Source organism: Drosophila innubila, assembly GCF_004354385.1.
Source record: "Drosophila innubila isolate TH190305 chromosome 3L unlocalized genomic scaffold, UK_Dinn_1.0 0_D_3L, whole genome shotgun sequence".
In the NCBI taxonomy this organism is placed as follows: domain Eukaryota; kingdom Metazoa; phylum Arthropoda; class Insecta; order Diptera; family Drosophilidae; genus Drosophila; species Drosophila innubila.
Genome location: NW_022995376.1, coordinates 1,770,965 through 1,789,449, shown reverse-complemented (window position 1 = coordinate 1,789,449; position 18,485 = coordinate 1,770,965). Strand labels below are relative to the sequence as shown.

The following is an 18,485-nucleotide window of genomic DNA, read 5'->3' as shown; positions in this document are numbered from 1 at the left end:
TTTGTAAGATTCATGTCTATTTAGACTCTAAATTTTACAGTCGTTTACCTGTCACATAATTAGAACTTTAGTTTGAAAAATAACAGGTTTCCTACACTTCAAAATATGTATACCTTGTCTTGTTTAAAATTCTGCTAACACTGAAAATGCTTTAATTAGCATGTAGCGTACTCATAAAAAAATAATAATATATTTTAACAAAAAATGTGACTCTAAAAATAATATGACGAAATAATATTTTTAAACAAAAAATGTGACTCTAAAAATAATATGACGAAATAATATTTTTAAATCTCTATCTTTAATAAATCTCTAGATAGAACAAACGTTTAAAAAATTAGTGTTGAATTGAATGTCAGGGATTTAATAGTTTCGAAAAATTTTTTTCGTTTCTTAAATCAGTTTTCAAAGATATTTTATTTCAATTTAATAGATAAATAATTTTGTCAAATTTTTCAAAATTCTTTCAGACATTTAAACGCAATGGCTTTTTTTTCGGTAAAATTAATCATTATTCTTAATAAAAAATTAGTTTTAAAATAAAAAAAGAAATTGAGTAAATGGAGAAATATAAATATTTTTGAGCCATGTCATGTATAAATTGGTTTTTAAAACTGTACCAAAATCTTGGTGATTTCTTTATTAACTTTATTATTTTTTTTTTGTTATAAATTTATTCATGCATTCAAATGTTTGGTAAAAATTTAAGGCGAGCACAAATCCAGAAATAGTTTTTATTTTAGTATGCTAACATTTTTGGAATACATTCTTTTAGACTTATTTCATTTTGAATTTTTTAAACAATCTACAGACAAGTGAAAGGACATGAAATCTTCTTCTAACGAGAGACAAATTTATTAATTTTTTGCTTTGTCTTTGACTCCTTTTTTCTCTCTGTCTCTCTCTTTCTCTGTCTCTCTCTCTCTCTCTGTCTCTGGTTCTTCGTGTCTACTTGCTAGTTGTCTGCTACTGACGTTTTTCATTACATTTGCTCGAGTAGAAATGTGTTTTTTTTTTGTTGCTATTTTTCAATTTTCACTTCCGTATGTGTGTATGCATAGGTATGTGTGTGTGTGTGTGTGTGTGTGTGTGTGTGGGGCAACAACAAGCTTTAATGACACTGTCTGTGACTGCATATATATATATATATATATATATTTATGTATATCTGTGTGTGTGTGTGTTTGTATGTGCGCCTGTTTATCCAATCGAATTTTCTGCCTTTTTCCAGATGAATTCACGTGACGAGCCGGAAAAAACCTTCAAAGTTGCAATGCCCGACAATGCTTACTCGACAGTTTATCTACGTGACGCGATGTCTGTGGAGGAGTTCCTTGCCAGCGCCTGCGCCCGTCGCTCCCTCAATCCCATGGAGCACTTTGTGCGCGTCAAGAAGCGACGTGACATGGAGGATCACAATTACTTTGTGCCACATCGCAATGATCTGATTGAAAATTATGTAAGTAACCATCTTCTTCTTATGCACACTAACCCACCCACCCAATCCACTACTTCACAGGGTATACGTGTACGTATACGTATACGTGTTTTCTATTGAACTTTGAACTTTGCGGCACGTGTTTAGCTGTTTGCTCAAAATTAAGGGCAATTAAGGGTGATTTCTGATTTCGCATTTCGGAGCATTTCACACATTTGGTGTGTTTAAATTCAAATGAAATCACATTTCCGTTGACAAAGTGTCAGTGTTGCCAAAGGTCAAAAGGTTTAAGCGACACTTCAAAGTGCAAATTTAATTTGGCATTAAAAAATCATTATTTCTTAAATTAGTTATTTTTGCATTTCCAATTGTTTTCATTTACATTTTATTGACCATATCGAATTCATATTGAATTAATGAAATACACTTAAAATAAGTAGTAAATGCTTATGATAATTAATTGATTAAATGTTAATTAAGTGCAATTAAGTAAAATAATTGACTTTAAAAATGATTGATCTTAATATTGATAGATTTTAAAAATGATTCCCCATGAATTTGAAAAGTTTGCTTATTAAAATACTCAAATATTCAAAAGTTATATAAATAACTATTCAAATGAATCAATGAAACAATCAGTATTTAAATAAATTTATTTAACAGCACCTTTGAGTAGAATATATATCTAACTTTAATTTTTTTCTTTACAGTTCATAATTTATGTTTAATTTTATTTGTATTTGTAATCTTTAACTTAATTTTTATACTTGGTAATTTTTTCTTTGCCGACTGCTTTTAAATGTGCATAAATAAATAAATATATATAATTACTTGGTAATTATTTAAAAGTATTTATTTAATTAGAAGTAATTTTATTCATCATAATTTTTTTTTGATTATCCATATTTCAATTTCGATTTTAAATATAACATATATATTAAAGATTGTTTTAATTTGATAGCTTGTTTATATTTGAATTGATTTTTGATACTTAAAATACAACACAGATTGTTTTAATTTGAAAGCTATATTAATTTTGAAATTATTGGTAAAAAGTTTATTTGCTAAAAGTACTTACTTAAATATTATTATGTATGTATATTATTATTATTTGCTAAAATTAATTAAGTACTCCGCTTTTTTTTTATCATTTCCATTCTTTAACTTTCTACACATATAAATACTTAATTATTCAAAAAATGCTCAATAATTGCCAATTAAATAAAATCTTAAATATTTCTTTATTTCCTAAATTCCTCAAAGTATTTATTTTTATTTGTGTTGCTTTTGTTTATCCATTATCCGAAGGATAAGTTGTCATTTAAGGCAAAGAGCAGTTGCATCCACAAAATGTTGCCACTTAGCGGGCGATTAGTCAGAGAATGCCATTTCTCAAGTCAGCACTTTGCTGTCGCACCTTTAACCTCCCATTACCTTTGTTCCCTCTCTCCCTCTCTCCCTGCTTCTCCCCTCCCACCCGCTAAGTGCTTGAACAACACGGCGAATGGAACACCGTAAAAAGTTTAAGCCGAACAACAAGCTGTAAATATTGCCAGGTCAAAAGTGCAGCTGCAACCGACAAAATATAAAAAAAAAAAAATTACCAAAAACTTTTTGGGCTGCTCAATAAATTGCGAATTAAACCAACAACTTTTTCGGTTGGTTAAAAATAGAGAGTAGGAAAAGTGGAAAATTTATTGAAACTCGCTGGCAAATAGAAAAAAAAGAAGAAAACTTTATACTTCTTGTTGCCTTGCTGCTTGTGGCTTTTTGGCTAATTTTTGGACTTTTGCACTTTGCAGCTACATAATCACGAGTTCGTCGAGGTCTGCATGAAAATACTGTACCAGGTGGAGCTGCAACGCACCACCCTGGAGCAAATGTGGGGATTCTCCGTTGAGGCGGAGCTGATCGAGAATGCCGAGCGACAGGACGAGCTTTGTTGTTATGTCAGTCGCGTCGAGGACAAGAGCGTCGCCATGCACAATGGTGAGTAGCTATTAAATTGTTATCAATTTTTATCTTAAGTTAAGCGTATTCTGAAACCACTAAAAGATTTAAGTTGGAATTTCAAAATATATTTCTCTACATTTTTACCTATTTTTAATATAATTTTTAAACTCATTTATGAAAGTAGAAATAAAGATAATCAACCAAAAAATAAATATTAAAAATCAACATTTTAAAAATATTTTTATAAGATTCAAATTTCGTTTAGAAATTATAAATTAAAAAAAAAAAATAAGTATGACATTATTTAATATAAAATTTATATTTAAAATCTAAACTTTAGATAAGAAATTTTTAAATTAAAAAAAATTTAAAAATGTATGTAAGTATGAATAAAGATAATCAACCAAAAAATAAATATTAAAAATCAAACATTTCAGAATATTATTATAAGATTCAAATTTCGATTAAAAATTATAAATTTAAAAAAAAATAGTGTGACATTATTTAATATAAAATTTACATTTAAAATCTAAAATTTAGATTAGAAATTTATAAATTAAAAAAAATTTAAAAATGTATGTAAGTATGAATAAAGATAATCAACCAAAAAATAAATATAAAAAATCAAAAATTTAAGAATATTATTATTAGATTCAAATTTCGGTTAGAAATTATAAATTAAAATAAGTTTGACATTATTTAATATAAAGTTAATATTTAAAATCTAAAATTTAGATAAGAAATTTATAAACTTAAAAAATTTAAACAAGGTTTTTTTAGGGAAAGCTCGAAAAAAAAACACAATCAGAACAATAATTATTATTATTTAATTGTAATATTTTACTTTGGTAAAATGGTAGGATATGGTGGAAAAATAATGAAAAATCGTATTTGCCCAAAATGATATAGAATTTTTTTAAAATTGGAATTTAAAGTCTTATTTAAAACGGGATATAATTAAAATAATTATTACTTTAATTAATTAAAGTAGTTTTGTACTTTAAAAATGTTGTTAAACCATTAATTAAATTCAGATCAAAAAAATTAAAGTTACTTTTCAACAGTTTTATGAAAGTCAGCTAATAATTTGTTGCATACAATTTATATGTTTAAGAAATTGTAATCATTATGTTGGCTGATTTTCCCTGGCCTTGATGTGCAGCACTGTTGACTGAGCAATAATCAAGTGGCACGCCCACACACACACACACACAAACACACACGCACTTGGTGTGCGCATTTCCATGTTCTTTGCCATATTTAAATGCTTTTCACTTTTATGTCAAAATGAAAGAGATGGAAAATGGTATAAAAAGAACTTGAACAAACTCACTTTGGTTGGCATGGAGTCGAGTCAAGTGACTCTGCAGTTGGAATAGCTCCTTGGGGGCATAGGCTGCTCCATGATTCCCCCTTGCTCCGATAGCTTCTCCTGTTCCTGTTCCTTCCTTGGCTGCTACTTCATAAAAACTCAACAGTCAGCGCTTGTAGCCGAGTAGAGAGATCACGATGTTGTTGATGATGAGCCGCACACTCAAAGTCTGCTAACTCCACCGACTCCCCTCTCTCTCTACATCCCTCCCTCTCTGCAATTGCACCTGTAATGGCAGCCACAGGGCCATATCTGCATGTCAAGTCCTTAAAGGGTTTTCGGGCGTCATCTTAGCCTTCGCTCTTTTCCCTTTTCTTGTTGTTTTTCCATCACTTAAAATCAACTTAAGTTGGCATTTGCATGCAGCCTCAGTTGGCAAGGGATGAGGGGATGAAGGGCTGCAAAGGACTCATCCTAGAGGCAAGTCAAGTGCTTGTAGTCGAAATGCCAACGCTTTAAATTATGTCGCCTGATGTTGACAGTGCAGCTTACAAAATTTCCACAATTCTTGCACCTGTAAAATGTGTAAAAAAAATTGAAAAAATAGAAAAAAAAAAAAGAAACTGCAATGCTGCACTTGCAAAAGTGATGAACCTGAAAGAAAATTTCACAGCGGAAAACTCATTAAGCACGTTGAGTGCGAATGTGGCAACGACGACGACAACGAGAAGGAATCAAAAGTCCCCGAAACTCAGAAACAATGCACACCAAAAATCGCTGGCTAGAGACTGAGAATGAGACATGAATTCAGCCCACTTTTCCCCGCCCCATTTTCCAACACTTTCCCGCTAAAGTTAGCTCTGCCACTGGCGGTTAGTTTATAATTTGCTATGACTTTTTTGCAGTTTTTCTCCAATTTTTTTGTTGCCTTTTTTTTCGGTGGTTTAAAACTGCGTTAACAATGCCACTGGACAAGTTTTATTTTTGTTTTTATTTTTATTTTTGCCTGGGTGTTGAATTTAATGAGCAGCAAATAAAGCGACCCCCTCGAGTGGAAAGTGTACTGAGTTTGCTAATGACTTTCTTTTCTTTTATTAAATGCCACTGCAAATTGCATTTGCATTTGGCTTCATTAGCAAATCTCCAATCGCAGTTACGAGTTTTCGTATGTGTAATCAATGTTCAATTACTGAAAACAATGTCAGAGAAAGGAAAATCTTTTAAAAATCATTTTAAAAGTAATCTTTGATTTTTTAACACTGCTTTAAAGTGTCAAAGTATTTGTTGAGAAATTTTATACAGCTTAAAAATTACTCAATTTAATGCAATTAATTTTGAAATTGAATAGTAAGCATGACAACATTTTAAATAAATTTATATATTGCATAAAATATATCAATAATTAAATCATATTAATCAAATTTAGTTGCTTTGAAATGTAAATTTCTTTTGAAAGATTTTATCAAATTAAATTGTATTCGAATGCAATTAAATTTATATTTAACTTAAATAAATAGCCTCAAATTCGTTATAATTTTAAAAATGTTTAAAATATATTGAAATTAAATCAAATTAAATACTTTTAATTGCTTTTAATTCAAAGCACATTTATAAGAGATTTTATCAAATATAATATTAATCAAATTACATTTTTTTAATAGAAAGGCATAATAAAAATTGAAAACGATTTTTTATTACTGTATAAAATATATCAATAACTTAGTATAAATAATTAATTTTGGTTGTTTTGGAGAGATTTATAAAATATTTATAATTTTTAAATGAAATTGAATTAATTTTTCAAAGGAAAGCATAAAAAAATATTTTAACACAGTTTATGGTTGATAAAACTTAAAAAATAAACTAATTAAAAGAAATTGTTATTATTAACAATTCTAAAGATTTGAGGAACACACTTAAAAGTGCTTTTTTATTCTCATTGCTTACAATTTGTGAAGTAATGACTTGTAAAGATAGATAATAATTAATATATGCCCACGTTGCGTATACGCAATGTGACGCAGCGAAAAGTATCGATAACATTGTCTCGATCTCGAATCGACTTGAAAAATACAAACAAAACAAGCAGAACTCAATGACAATGATAAAATACTTTTAATCCAAGGACAGCAAGTAAATAATCGAATTACGTATACGCAATATTTCTGACAATTGAATGGAAATGCGTGTGTGTGCATAAATTAAGCTGTTGTGTTGACTAGCCCAGTTAGTGGAAGCAGCTAACTTAAAGTTGCCACACAAACTCGAGTCGTACAATTGAGTTTAATGCCTATTAGTAAAATATGTGCTAAAGACCACAAAACAAAGCTGGCTATAAGCCTGGCCAAAAGGCATTTTCCCTAAGAGATAGAGAAAGAGAGAGAGAGAGAGAATGTGTTGTAAACAAAAACAGCTGCAACCACAAATGCAGCAGGAAATGAAAGTGCAACTGCAACAATGATTTGAATTCAAATGGCAATGGAAATGGAAATGGAAATGCCAATTTCAATGAAAACTCAAATGCAAATGCAAATGCTGTGGCTTGCCACTTTTCTTGAGCTAATTGAAACCCCAAAAGTCTTTTGCAGCCGCACTTTAATGAAGGCAGCCGACAGTAACCGGCTTAAATCAATGCTGGCAACATGCAGCATGCAGCATGCAACATTCAGCATGCAACACGCTCTGTTTGCGTGGCCTTTTCAAGTTAACAAACAGCTAAAGCAGCGCCAGAAAACTGAGAGGCCCATCCATAATAATGATGCCCACAAGCTGCAGCAGCTGCTGCTTATAATGTGTGTGCGTGTGTGTGTGTGTGTGTTGCATGTGCCACACACTCGAGTGTGTTGAACAGAACAAGCGTGGCAAAGTATTTGGCAAACATGGCATAACAATTTGCTCAAGCCCAAAGAACAAAGCTGTTGACAGTCGAAAAAAAAAACTTTAAAAAGAAACAGCAAAGAAAGTACGGAAAAAGGCAGTGAGAGAGAGAGAGAGAGAGGGAGGAGTTAAAGCAACGGAGTCAGAGCTAAAGCTGCAACCGCAATATAAACAATATAAATACAAGTCGAGTTGATATTTGTCTGATGCATATGCTCGCAATACCAAAGCCAAATAATCCCCTAGCAAACGTAACGAAACGTAAACGTAACGAATTCCAAAAACTCCCGCTTCGTTTACCACTTCCCTTCAGTACCAAAAAAAAATATACAAGCTCCCAACTTTAAAATACCCGTGACTTAATTTATATAACAACTCAATATCATTTTAAACTCTTAAAAAAAATATTGTTGCATATTTTTAGGCGCTTCAATTAAAACAGACATAACTGACGTTTAATTTAACCGATTTTAATGCAATTAAGTGGCAAGATTTTTTATAATTAAAGACTTTGATCGCCAAGAGTGTTTTTTTTTTTCAAATTATAGCTGTCATAGTAAGAAAACTAAAACCAGACAATTTTTCTGCCAATTTTGGAGACTCTAGCTCTTAAACTTTAAACGGCTGTTGATGATTTATATAAAGAAATATATTTTCTGTGTCTTGTCATACCTTCTTCAGTCTGTTATAAATTCAATATACCCTTGTCTGGACGTGTAACGGGTATCAAAAGAGAAAATCCATTTGAAATTTATAACAAATGCAAAAATTGTGTGTGCTGCACGTTGGTTCAAGGTGTGCTCGATTCTGGCATAAACTATACAACTGTCTGGCAGATAACAAGCCACAAATAGAGAGAGAGAGAGAGGTGGGGAGTTGCACATGTAATCTGTCGAAGTTGCTGCTAAAGAAACTGCAGCTGCAACAACAATGATAACGCAATGGCAACGGCAGCAAAACAAAATGAAGGCAAGCAGAAAACAAGCAGCAGCCTGGTCGAAATAAATGTTGTAGAAAATACACACACACACGCACACACACACACACACGCACACACACGCACACACATCGAGGCATACACACGTTAGCAAATGCTAACGAAAGACGTAAAACTGGCAACGTGGCGTATGAACAATGCAAAAGCCACAATGCTGTTATTGTTTTATCACTGGCAAAGACATGGGCGCTTATCTCTCTCTCTATATATACGGAAAGATGTCGCTGCCTTCTACCACAATTGATGTTGTAGTTATATACACTTCCTCTCTCTCTCTCTCTCTCTGCACTCCTTCCACTCAGTCAGACAAAAGGAGTAAGAAAATAGAAGCTATCAACGCTAGACAACGCGCATCTTTCACGTTTCACTTGGCCAGCATCCATTGTTTGTGCTATAACTATAGATAAAGATAGTTATTTGTTATATGAATAGATATATATTTTAATAGTTACACCAAAAAAAAAATAAAACCGTAGTAAAATTTTATCACATTCAACTTAAATAGAAAGCGTATTAAAATTAATTATATTAATTTAAAAAAAAAACATTTGAATAGGAAGATTAAATATAAAATTAACTTAAAGCAATCTTAAATTCTAATATTATTAAATTTCATCATCTTATGTTTAAATATTAAACGAATTTAAATTAAATATAAAATACTTTGTTAATTACTCGTTAGATTATTTTATATTATAGTTAAATAGCAAAGTTATTAACGTTAATAACAAAACTTGCTTAAAACATACTTAAAATCTAGTATAATTTAATTTTATTATATTATGTTTAAATATTAAACGAATTATAATTAAATATTAAATACTTTGTTAATTACTTGTTTGATTATTTTACATTATAGTTAAATATTAACGTTAATAATAAAATTTGCTTAAAACATACTTGAATTCTAATATAATTTAATTTCATTATATTATGTTTAAAAATTAAACGGATTAAAATTAAATATTAAATACTTTGTTTATTACTTGTTTGATTATTTTATATTATAGTTAAATAGCAAAGTTATTAACGTTTATAACAAAACTTGCTTAAAACATACTTAAATTCTAATATAATTTAATTTGATTATATTATGTTTAAATATTAAACAGATTTAAATTAAATATAAAATACTTTGTTATAACTTGTTTGATTATATTATATTATTTTTAAATTATATTATTATATTAACTATTATATTATAGTTACATATTTAAATGAACTAAGTAAGTATTTTAATATTATATAAAATATTTTGAATATATATTTGTATAGTACAAGACAAGTACAAAATTATTAAAATTAAAATCCAATAATTAATTTAACGACAAAACATTTTTACTTTACAGTTTTCCAATGTAATTTCAATTGTTTTAAAATTAAAATCATTTAAATTAAGTGTGTTATTGAAAAAAATTAAATTTATAACTAAAGTAAATATATTTTCGTTAGATTTATGTGGTATTTATCGTTAAGTTATAATGCTATTAAAATATTTTCGCTGCGTGTATTTGTAATAATAGTTATAATAGTCAACTGTGAGTTATATTGTCTTTTTTTTGGTTTCAATTTCAATTGCAGGCATTATCAAAGGAGACGAAATAATGGTCATCAATGGTGCGATTGTATCTGATCTAGATATGATGTACTTGGAAAGTGTTCTGCAGGAGGAGCAATCCCTTAGCATGATGATGCGGTAAGTCTACTGCTCTCTCTCTCTTTCTTACTACTGCCCTCTCTGTCTGAATGTTGCTGTCTCATACTGCTGTCAATTGTTTGTGCAACTATCGCACGTTCCGCAAACATCTGTTGACTTGAATGCAACGGCAGCTAAGTGCGACCATTTTGCAGCTTTTCCCCTGCCTTCCTCCCCCCTTCATTCCCCCCCTTTTACACTGTCTGCATTCATTCAATGCATTTCTATTTCTATTGACAAATATACACTGCACGTCTTGCATACGGTTTGCATTGTTTAAACAGATACACAGATTAATTAACTAGTTTAAAGCAATTTCATTGTCTCAACTTACAATACGATTTATCGCCATTTTCGTGCCTCAGTTGATCAGCTACAATAGCAGCAATAACAACAACTATAACTACAACAATTGCAAGACTTTATTGTCCACATATTAATTAATTAGTTGCATCCATGCGAATATCATTTAAATTGTAGTATACCTAAAATAACACAGATTTGACTGAACTTTGCCTTTGTGTATGTTAGCATATATATTTACCTCAACTAAAACAATGTAATCTGTAAAAATTACAAATGTTTTGCATAGTTTGGGGAAAAGTTTATTTTAGAGATTTATATAAACTGTAGAAATTCTGGAGGTTGAAATTTAAGATTCAAGTCTTGAATTGCTGTAGAGACCAGAAAGTAGAACTACTTTAATCTTATAAATACTATCAATAGCAAAAAAAAAATAATCTAATTTTACTTTAATTGGCTAAATATTAAAAACATTAAGCTTAAAATTTACTACATTTTTTTCAAAGTATTGAGGCACAAAATACTCATTGTAATTGTCAATCCCAACTTCAATGCGATTTATGAACATAAAAAATGCTCTCACCATGCGTATACTTAATTTTGCTTATTTCACTTTGCCCTCTAGGGTCAACTGATGGTCTTGTAATCCAACTAATTTGTATATCTCCTGGGCCATATGCTCTCCTTAACCTCACTCAGCTCTGACACTTTTCTCCACTTTTCTAAGCTATAAATAAATAAGCAACATTTTCCTTAACATTGAAAATTCACTGTTGCAAAATTCTCATTAATTTCTCATCTTTCCTGCTCGTCAAATAACGCAATGCTTAGCCATTTTTATTAATTTAAATATAAGAAAAAGAGTAAACCCATGTCTAAAAGCCACGCCCTCCGCCCAAATGCTAAATACCGCATCGCAACAAATTTCAAACTTCAAAATGTTGACAGACTTTTGCCGGAAACTGTTATAATCACACAAACATGCACATAAGAAAAACAGTTACAAATCACACGAAAAATGTACTTTGCTTTGCAGTGTACCCTGTACTTGTAGAGTGCAGAGGTATTTTGCCAGTTTGCATCGTAAAATATTAAATACATTAAAAAAAAAAAACATTTTTACAGTTAAAAAAAAAGTTAAATCAAAAAGTATCAAATAAAATATAATTTTAGAGATTATTATTTTTTTTTTTTTTTTTTTTTTTTTGGTTATCTATTGTTCTTCATTTTTACTTAAATATTTGTAGCATTAATTATATTTTATTTATTAAAAAATAATAAATTTAATGTCAATTGTCAAGTTAAATAATATATAATAATTTTGATTATTATTTTAAGAGTTTTGCAGAAAGCACTTGTTATATTTGAGATTTAGGCATAGGTATTTTATAGTCAGGAACTTAACTTTGCTCCTACTACTTGTTCTTCTATGCTGCTGTACAAAAGTCAGAAACACACAGCGAATACAAACACACTGACCAGAGAGGGGGTGTGGAAAAGAGAAGAGGGGGGTGGTAAAAGTGGGTGGTAAAAGGGACAACCCTTTGCCTGGTCCGAATCCAAAACCTGGCACAGCATTTTGATAGCCTAATTAGCTGCTCTTTATGGCCGCAGCATTGGCTTTTGTGCTAAGCGCTTGTCGAGCCATTCCCCCCAAAATTGCTACACCCCCAACCCCTCTAGTCATCCCCCTGCCACCCACTAAAAATGCCATTCAAATTATGCACGTTGTAGAGCGGCATTTTTCCGCATCTCTTGCCACTGACATAGAAAAAGGTCGAGTAACCGCTAAAATCCAAAGCTCAACTTCAAACCCAAAAATAAAAAATGCTCAAATCAAATCTAATAAAATTTATGCTAATTTTGCCAACGAAAAAGTTGCTTCAAAGTTGTGTGTTTTTTTCACTGATATTCTTTTTTTTTATTTCTTTTTTTTTATATTGCAGTTCATCGCGCACTGAGCCGCCAGATCTAGTTGGCATCATGCGTGTCACGGATGACATGATTGACTCCCTGGTGTGCCCCCCGCCGCCCACAGATCCCCCAGTGATGAGTGAGGAGATGATAACTGGACTGATTGTGCCAGCGCCCGGTTGGAGTAAGTACACTGCTCAAAATACTTATATTCATTAAGAATTTCGAACAAAAAAATTTAAATAAAATTGCTTAAATTTGGAAACAATAATTAGAAAAACCAAAACTAAGAAGCTTTTTAAGTGGAAATTAAAATTAGGAAACCAATCCAAAAAATAATGATGTTAGCAAATTAACATTAGGAATAAATATTGAAATGTCGAAAAAGAGTTCAAAATCAAAAATATTGAAATCTTTTAATGCCTAGCCATATGCTACTCAAAAAATTTTGCAATGTTTATATATATTTCACAATGAAATGTGAAAAAATAACTAGTACAAAAAGTAAATTCTATTTTTGCCATATAAAGAAAAAAAGATTTTTTTCTAATAATTTGTAGTACGCTAAATATTTTTTTTTTTTTGTATATACAAAACATATTACATTTTCTTTTTTTTTGTATTTTAACATTTTTTTTTTTATTTGAATATGCTTTCTAATTTATGCTGCCTATTTTTGTCGTACTTAGTTCTGTTTCCAAAAATTGTATTCCTAGTTTTTTCTTAGTTTTTAAAATTCTTAGTTGAATATGCTTTCTAATTTATGTTACCCATTTTTGTCATACTTAGTTCTGTTTCCAAAAATTGTATTCCTAATTTTTTCTTAGTTTTTGAAATTCTTAAAAAAAAAACAGTTACTAAAATCAGAATATTTGTCTAAAATATTTTAATATCAAATTAACTTTAAATTTTACAATAGAGACGTTTTCTATATTTTAAATAATTAGTTTAGTTCTCGATGAATTTCGTAGACAACATTTTTTTAAGATTGTGAAATATATGTTGTCATAAAAAATTTCCAAATTTCGTCATAAATATTTTAATATCAAATTAACATTATATTTTACAATTGAAACGTTCTATATTTTAAAGAATTAGTTTAGTTCTCGCTGCATTTTGAAGACAACATTTTTTTAAGATTTTGAAATATATGTTGTCGTAAAAAATTTGCAAACTAATAATGTTTTATGATCAGTGTGGAACAATGGCTACAATAACCACTAAATAAAAGTATTTTTTAAGCGGTTTGCCCTCAACGAGTAAAAACTAAAACTGTGCGAGGAATTTTCCGACTTTTTCTACTTTTCTTGTTTTTTTTTTTGGGGGGGGAGGGGATTTTTGAACAAGGTTTTAAAAGCCGCAACAGCACATTCATCTCCGGCTACAACAAACTAATCACAGCCAGAGACTTTACCTGTGCTAGTTGTTGTTGTTACTGTTGTTGTGGTTAAGGTGCGGTCTTTATGTGTGTGTGTGTGTGTGTGTGTGTGCGTGTGTGTGTTTGCAGAGCGGAAACGTGAAGCGCATTTCCTGCTGCCTGCGAATTTGTAAAGTTCATTAAAGTAATTTATATTTTTCGTTTAATGCATGTTGCAAGTGCTTCTACAACATGCAACATGCAACAACAATTACATCAATAAGTAGCGTGCTAACAGCCAGCAGAGAGAGAGACAGAGTGAGATAGATAGAGAGAAAGAGAGAGAGCAAGAGAGACAGAGAAAGGCAGATGAGATGAGGTTTTTGTGGCACGATTTTTCCCCATTGCCTTTGGTTTCGTTTGGTTTCGTTGTGCAACAACAACTGCATAATTACAGGATTACAAACTGCACCCACACACACACACACACACACACACTCGCACACTCGCACACACTCGCACATGCTGCACTGCACTCAAAAAGCCGAAGTGGCTAAGAACACAAAACAATTAAAAACCAACAAACGCAGAAAACAACAACTATAACAACCACGACAACAACAACAACAACGACAACTGATATGTGTATATATATGTATATATGTATTTGTGTGTTGTGTGCATGTATTTTGTACACAAAATGAAACTTTTTTATGCGCCAAACAATTAAAAGGCACAACAAACTAAAAAAGAATTAAAATAAAATAAAATACATGCAACAAACACGAAATTGCAAAATAAGCTCAAAAATACCCTGTAAACTAGTTGACTTTATGGTTCTTTCAGTTTTATATTAAACAAGGCTGCAAAACTCCAAAATTTTGTTAAAGTTTCGGTTCGGCGGTTCGAACCATAGAGCAAGACATCGGTTCGGTTCGCGAATTGGTTTGCATACCCCCTGAACCCAAGGTTTGGGCTCGAACCTTGGCTCACTTTTGTACAAAAAAATATTTTTATTGTTATACATTTTTCTCTACATATTAAACTATTTAAATTTAAAAAAAAAACAAATCAAATTTTGATGAGATTTTAAATTTATTTGAATATTTAATTATGACTTATTTTAATCCGAAGTCTCAAATAATTGCGTAATATTAGAAAACCATAAAATGTATGCAATTATTTTTTTTTTCGAACCGATTCTTTTATTTTAGAAAGCGGTTCGGCTTAGGTTCGGGTTCGCAAAGTAAATAATTTCAAGGGTTCGGTCCATAATCCGTTTCGGGCTGCTTACAAACCCGAACCGAACCGGTTCTACGAGGTTCGGTTCAGGTTCGGTTCGGTTTGCAGCCTTGATTAAAACATTTTCATTATTGGTTTTAAAATCTTTTTTATTTATCGCTTTATTTAGAATCCTATCTCCTAATCAAATTTATTTAATAAAAAAAAATATTATTTGTCGATTGCTTTGTCTATTTTAATATATCTTTAACAATTTTATTATAAGCTCGAAACATTTTTTGTATGTAAACAAAAAAAAAATGTAACTTTCACAATTATCTCTAAAGATTTTTTACTGACAGAATGTTTATAGAGCTTAAACTGCCTTTATGAACAAATACCAGCTGACAGGGTATATATAAATACAGAAAAAAGAAGGAAATGTAGCAAAAATTAAACGACTCGCATGCAACTGGCACACGTATTGGTTGTATGTGTGTGTGTGTGTGTGTTTGTGTGTGTGGCTGGGTGGCTATAATGACACACACAAACACACACACACACACACACACTCGTTGATTCCTGATGAACGGAGATTTGTGGCATATGGGTTATGGATATGACGGCATATGCACAAAAAAAGCGTTTGCCATTCAAAATGAATGAAGTATAGGACAAGGGAGCAAAAAGAGGGAGTAAAACGAGGGGAGTAGAGAGAAAGAAGAAAAGAAAAAAGTGTATTACATTTCACTTTGGCAATTAAACGGAATAAGAACTCGAGTTCTGGGCCATGTTGAAGCACTTTTAGCTTATTAAATGCACAATTAAGTGAAATTTTCAACCAAGAAGAAATGAAAAATAAAGAGAAGAGCAGAAGAGCTGAACTCATGTGAAGTCTCTCTCTCTCTCTCTCTCTCTCTCTCTCTCTCTGTAGCTGGTCAAGCTCGTAATTCAGCTCATTTAAAATTCCCAAAAGGATTTAATTATCATATATAATCCTATAACAAAGGGGCCAGATAACAAGCTGCAAAGTAAGTACAAGAGTATTCCACTTGAAAGCAAGTCCCAAAATGATAAAACGTTGAAGAATGTAACTGTATAATCAGTTATTATGCTCGTAACTTGATGGTCTTTCAACTCTTTCAATTGCTATTCACAAATTGGGCTTCAGAAGTTGAACTTAAAAGGATTTAAATTGTCTTTAGAACTTTGCTTGATTCTCTATTTTAAAGAGTAGAACGTATACCCCTGAAATAGTTGAAGAAGATTTAAAATATCTTTAAGATTCCTGGAGTTTAGTTAATTTTATGTTGAAGCCAAAAATTAAACTTCAGGGACCGCAATTAAATATTAAAAATAAACGCCATTTGTTAAGCAGCTAAATAAAAATATAAGTAATTATTAAATTCTGTTTATAAAAAAAATAAAAAGTAACTGTTTTTTATTTTAGATCCGATAAAAAGCACTCTCACACAATTTATTTAATTTTGTGTTGCCAACATGACGTATGAGTAATAATAAGCGCATTTTTAGAAATATTCCTAACAATAATATTTTCAGAGATTATATTGCTCTTTATGATTATTAATTATTATTATAATTTAACTAAGAGCTGCGCAATTAAAAATAAAAAACCACTTATATTTTGCTCTAAATACAAATGTGATGAAACAATTATTAAAGTATAATTTTGATTTGAAAATTGTAGCATAAATCTTACTTTCGAAACATTTTATAAATATATATTTAATTTAATTGAGCAGTAAATTTATAAATTTTATTTGATTTTCATTGGCTTGCCAGATAGATACCCTAGATAAGTCAGTTTTCAGTTGATGTTGTTGTCCTTCAACTGTCAAATTTCAATCGATGTCTTTGCAGTTTGCCCGTCTCCTATCTCCCTCTCTCGCTCTTCTTGCCTCAGCTCGTTGCACGTATTATAAACTGACATTTCTCATTTTATTCCCTCTCTTTCTGGCAACATCATGGTTTATGTAAAGCCACTAAAACTCTGTCAGTTTATGGGCAATGCACAAATTTAGCTTGGCACGTTCCCAACCTGAACAACAAACGACAAACGACAAACGACAACCAACAACAACAAGCCATGTCTATAAGTTATTAGCCTAGTCAGTTGTTGTTGTTGTAATTTTCATTGTTATTGTTGTTGTTGTTGTTGTTGTCTAGCACTTACAAAGGGACTACGTGCAATTTGTAAGAAGACCGCAAGTTGAAATTTATAAGTTGGTAATTTCAATATCTTACACACACACACCCTCACACACACACACACACACACTATATGGTGTCAAATTTAAAGCAAAATGTTCATAAAATTTGTTGTAACCAATTTGCATGCAAGCAAGTAGCAGAGAATGTGTGTGAAAGAGAGCGTCAAAGTTAAAAGAGGACAGCAACTAGAGTTCTGGCATTCAAGGACATGATTTTTAAACGCTTCCTGGCGCTGGCGAAAAAAAAACTACGGCCATATAAACTGGCAACACACACACACACACAGACAGTTATAAAAATATATACACACACACACACACAGTTATACAGTCATACACTTATGCTTACATCTGTATACAAGTCCATATATGGCTCATAAATTTGTTGCCCCACTGTTTCTATATTTTTTTTTGGGAAAAATCTTTGCACAGTGTATGTGTGAGTGTGTGCGTGTGTGTGTGTGTATCCTCTCTCCACCTTCTTGCCACATTTCTCTGTTGCTCGTTGAGCGTTGAACGGACGTTGTGGCAAACACATCGCAGCAATAATCATTACAGCTTGTTGTGGCTCTTTTTGTTGTTATTCTTATTGTTGTTGTTGTGTTTTATGTCGCTGTTGTTGTTGTTTTTATTACGTTCAGCTTGGTGAGTCGTTGCTGTTGTTGTTGTTGTTGTTTTTCTTGTTGTGTATTCTGTACCCAATGAAAATTACTTAAAACCGGGTTGATACACAATTTTAAATTGACAGACAGTTAAGGTGAAGTAATTTATTTAATAAAATAAATAAACACATGCTCCTTCCTGCAAAAAAAAAAAAAACAAAACAAAAATTGTAGGTAATTTGTATATATATATTAAAGTTGGTATGTCCTTGACATTCTGTCACATACATAGAGTCTCAACTTGAAAAGAAATGAAATGTTTTATATTTTTAATTTATTTAAAACAAAAAGGTAAAAATATTATAGCTGCTTATGCTTCTCATAACAAGTTAATAGAAAAGAAGTAATACAATTTATTGGCTTTAACTAATTTTTAAACTTATAAAGTAGTATACATATTTACAAATACATAAAAACAAAACCTTAAAATCATAGGCAATAAACGTATAATTTAGCAATTTGATCAATTACAATTGTAGACAATAAACCTAAAATAAACTAATTTTTTCGATATTATAAATACA

At 30.8% G+C, this 18,485-nt stretch overlaps 1 protein-coding gene across 1 annotated transcript in view; it reads left to right on the top strand.

Annotated features, from left to right (window-relative positions):
* The window catches only part of LOC117788992, a 136,112-nt gene that overhangs the window by 94,929 nt on the left and 22,698 nt on the right, over positions 1-18,485 (top strand). Inside the window, exons 19-22 of the mRNA XM_034627965.1 lie at positions 1,232-1,459; positions 3,241-3,427; positions 10,159-10,273; positions 12,523-12,674. Coding sequence (XP_034483856.1) covers positions 1,232-1,459; positions 3,241-3,427; positions 10,159-10,273; positions 12,523-12,674 — 682 coding nt within the window. The remainder of the gene's footprint in view (positions 1-1,231; positions 1,460-3,240; positions 3,428-10,158; positions 10,274-12,522; positions 12,675-18,485) is intronic.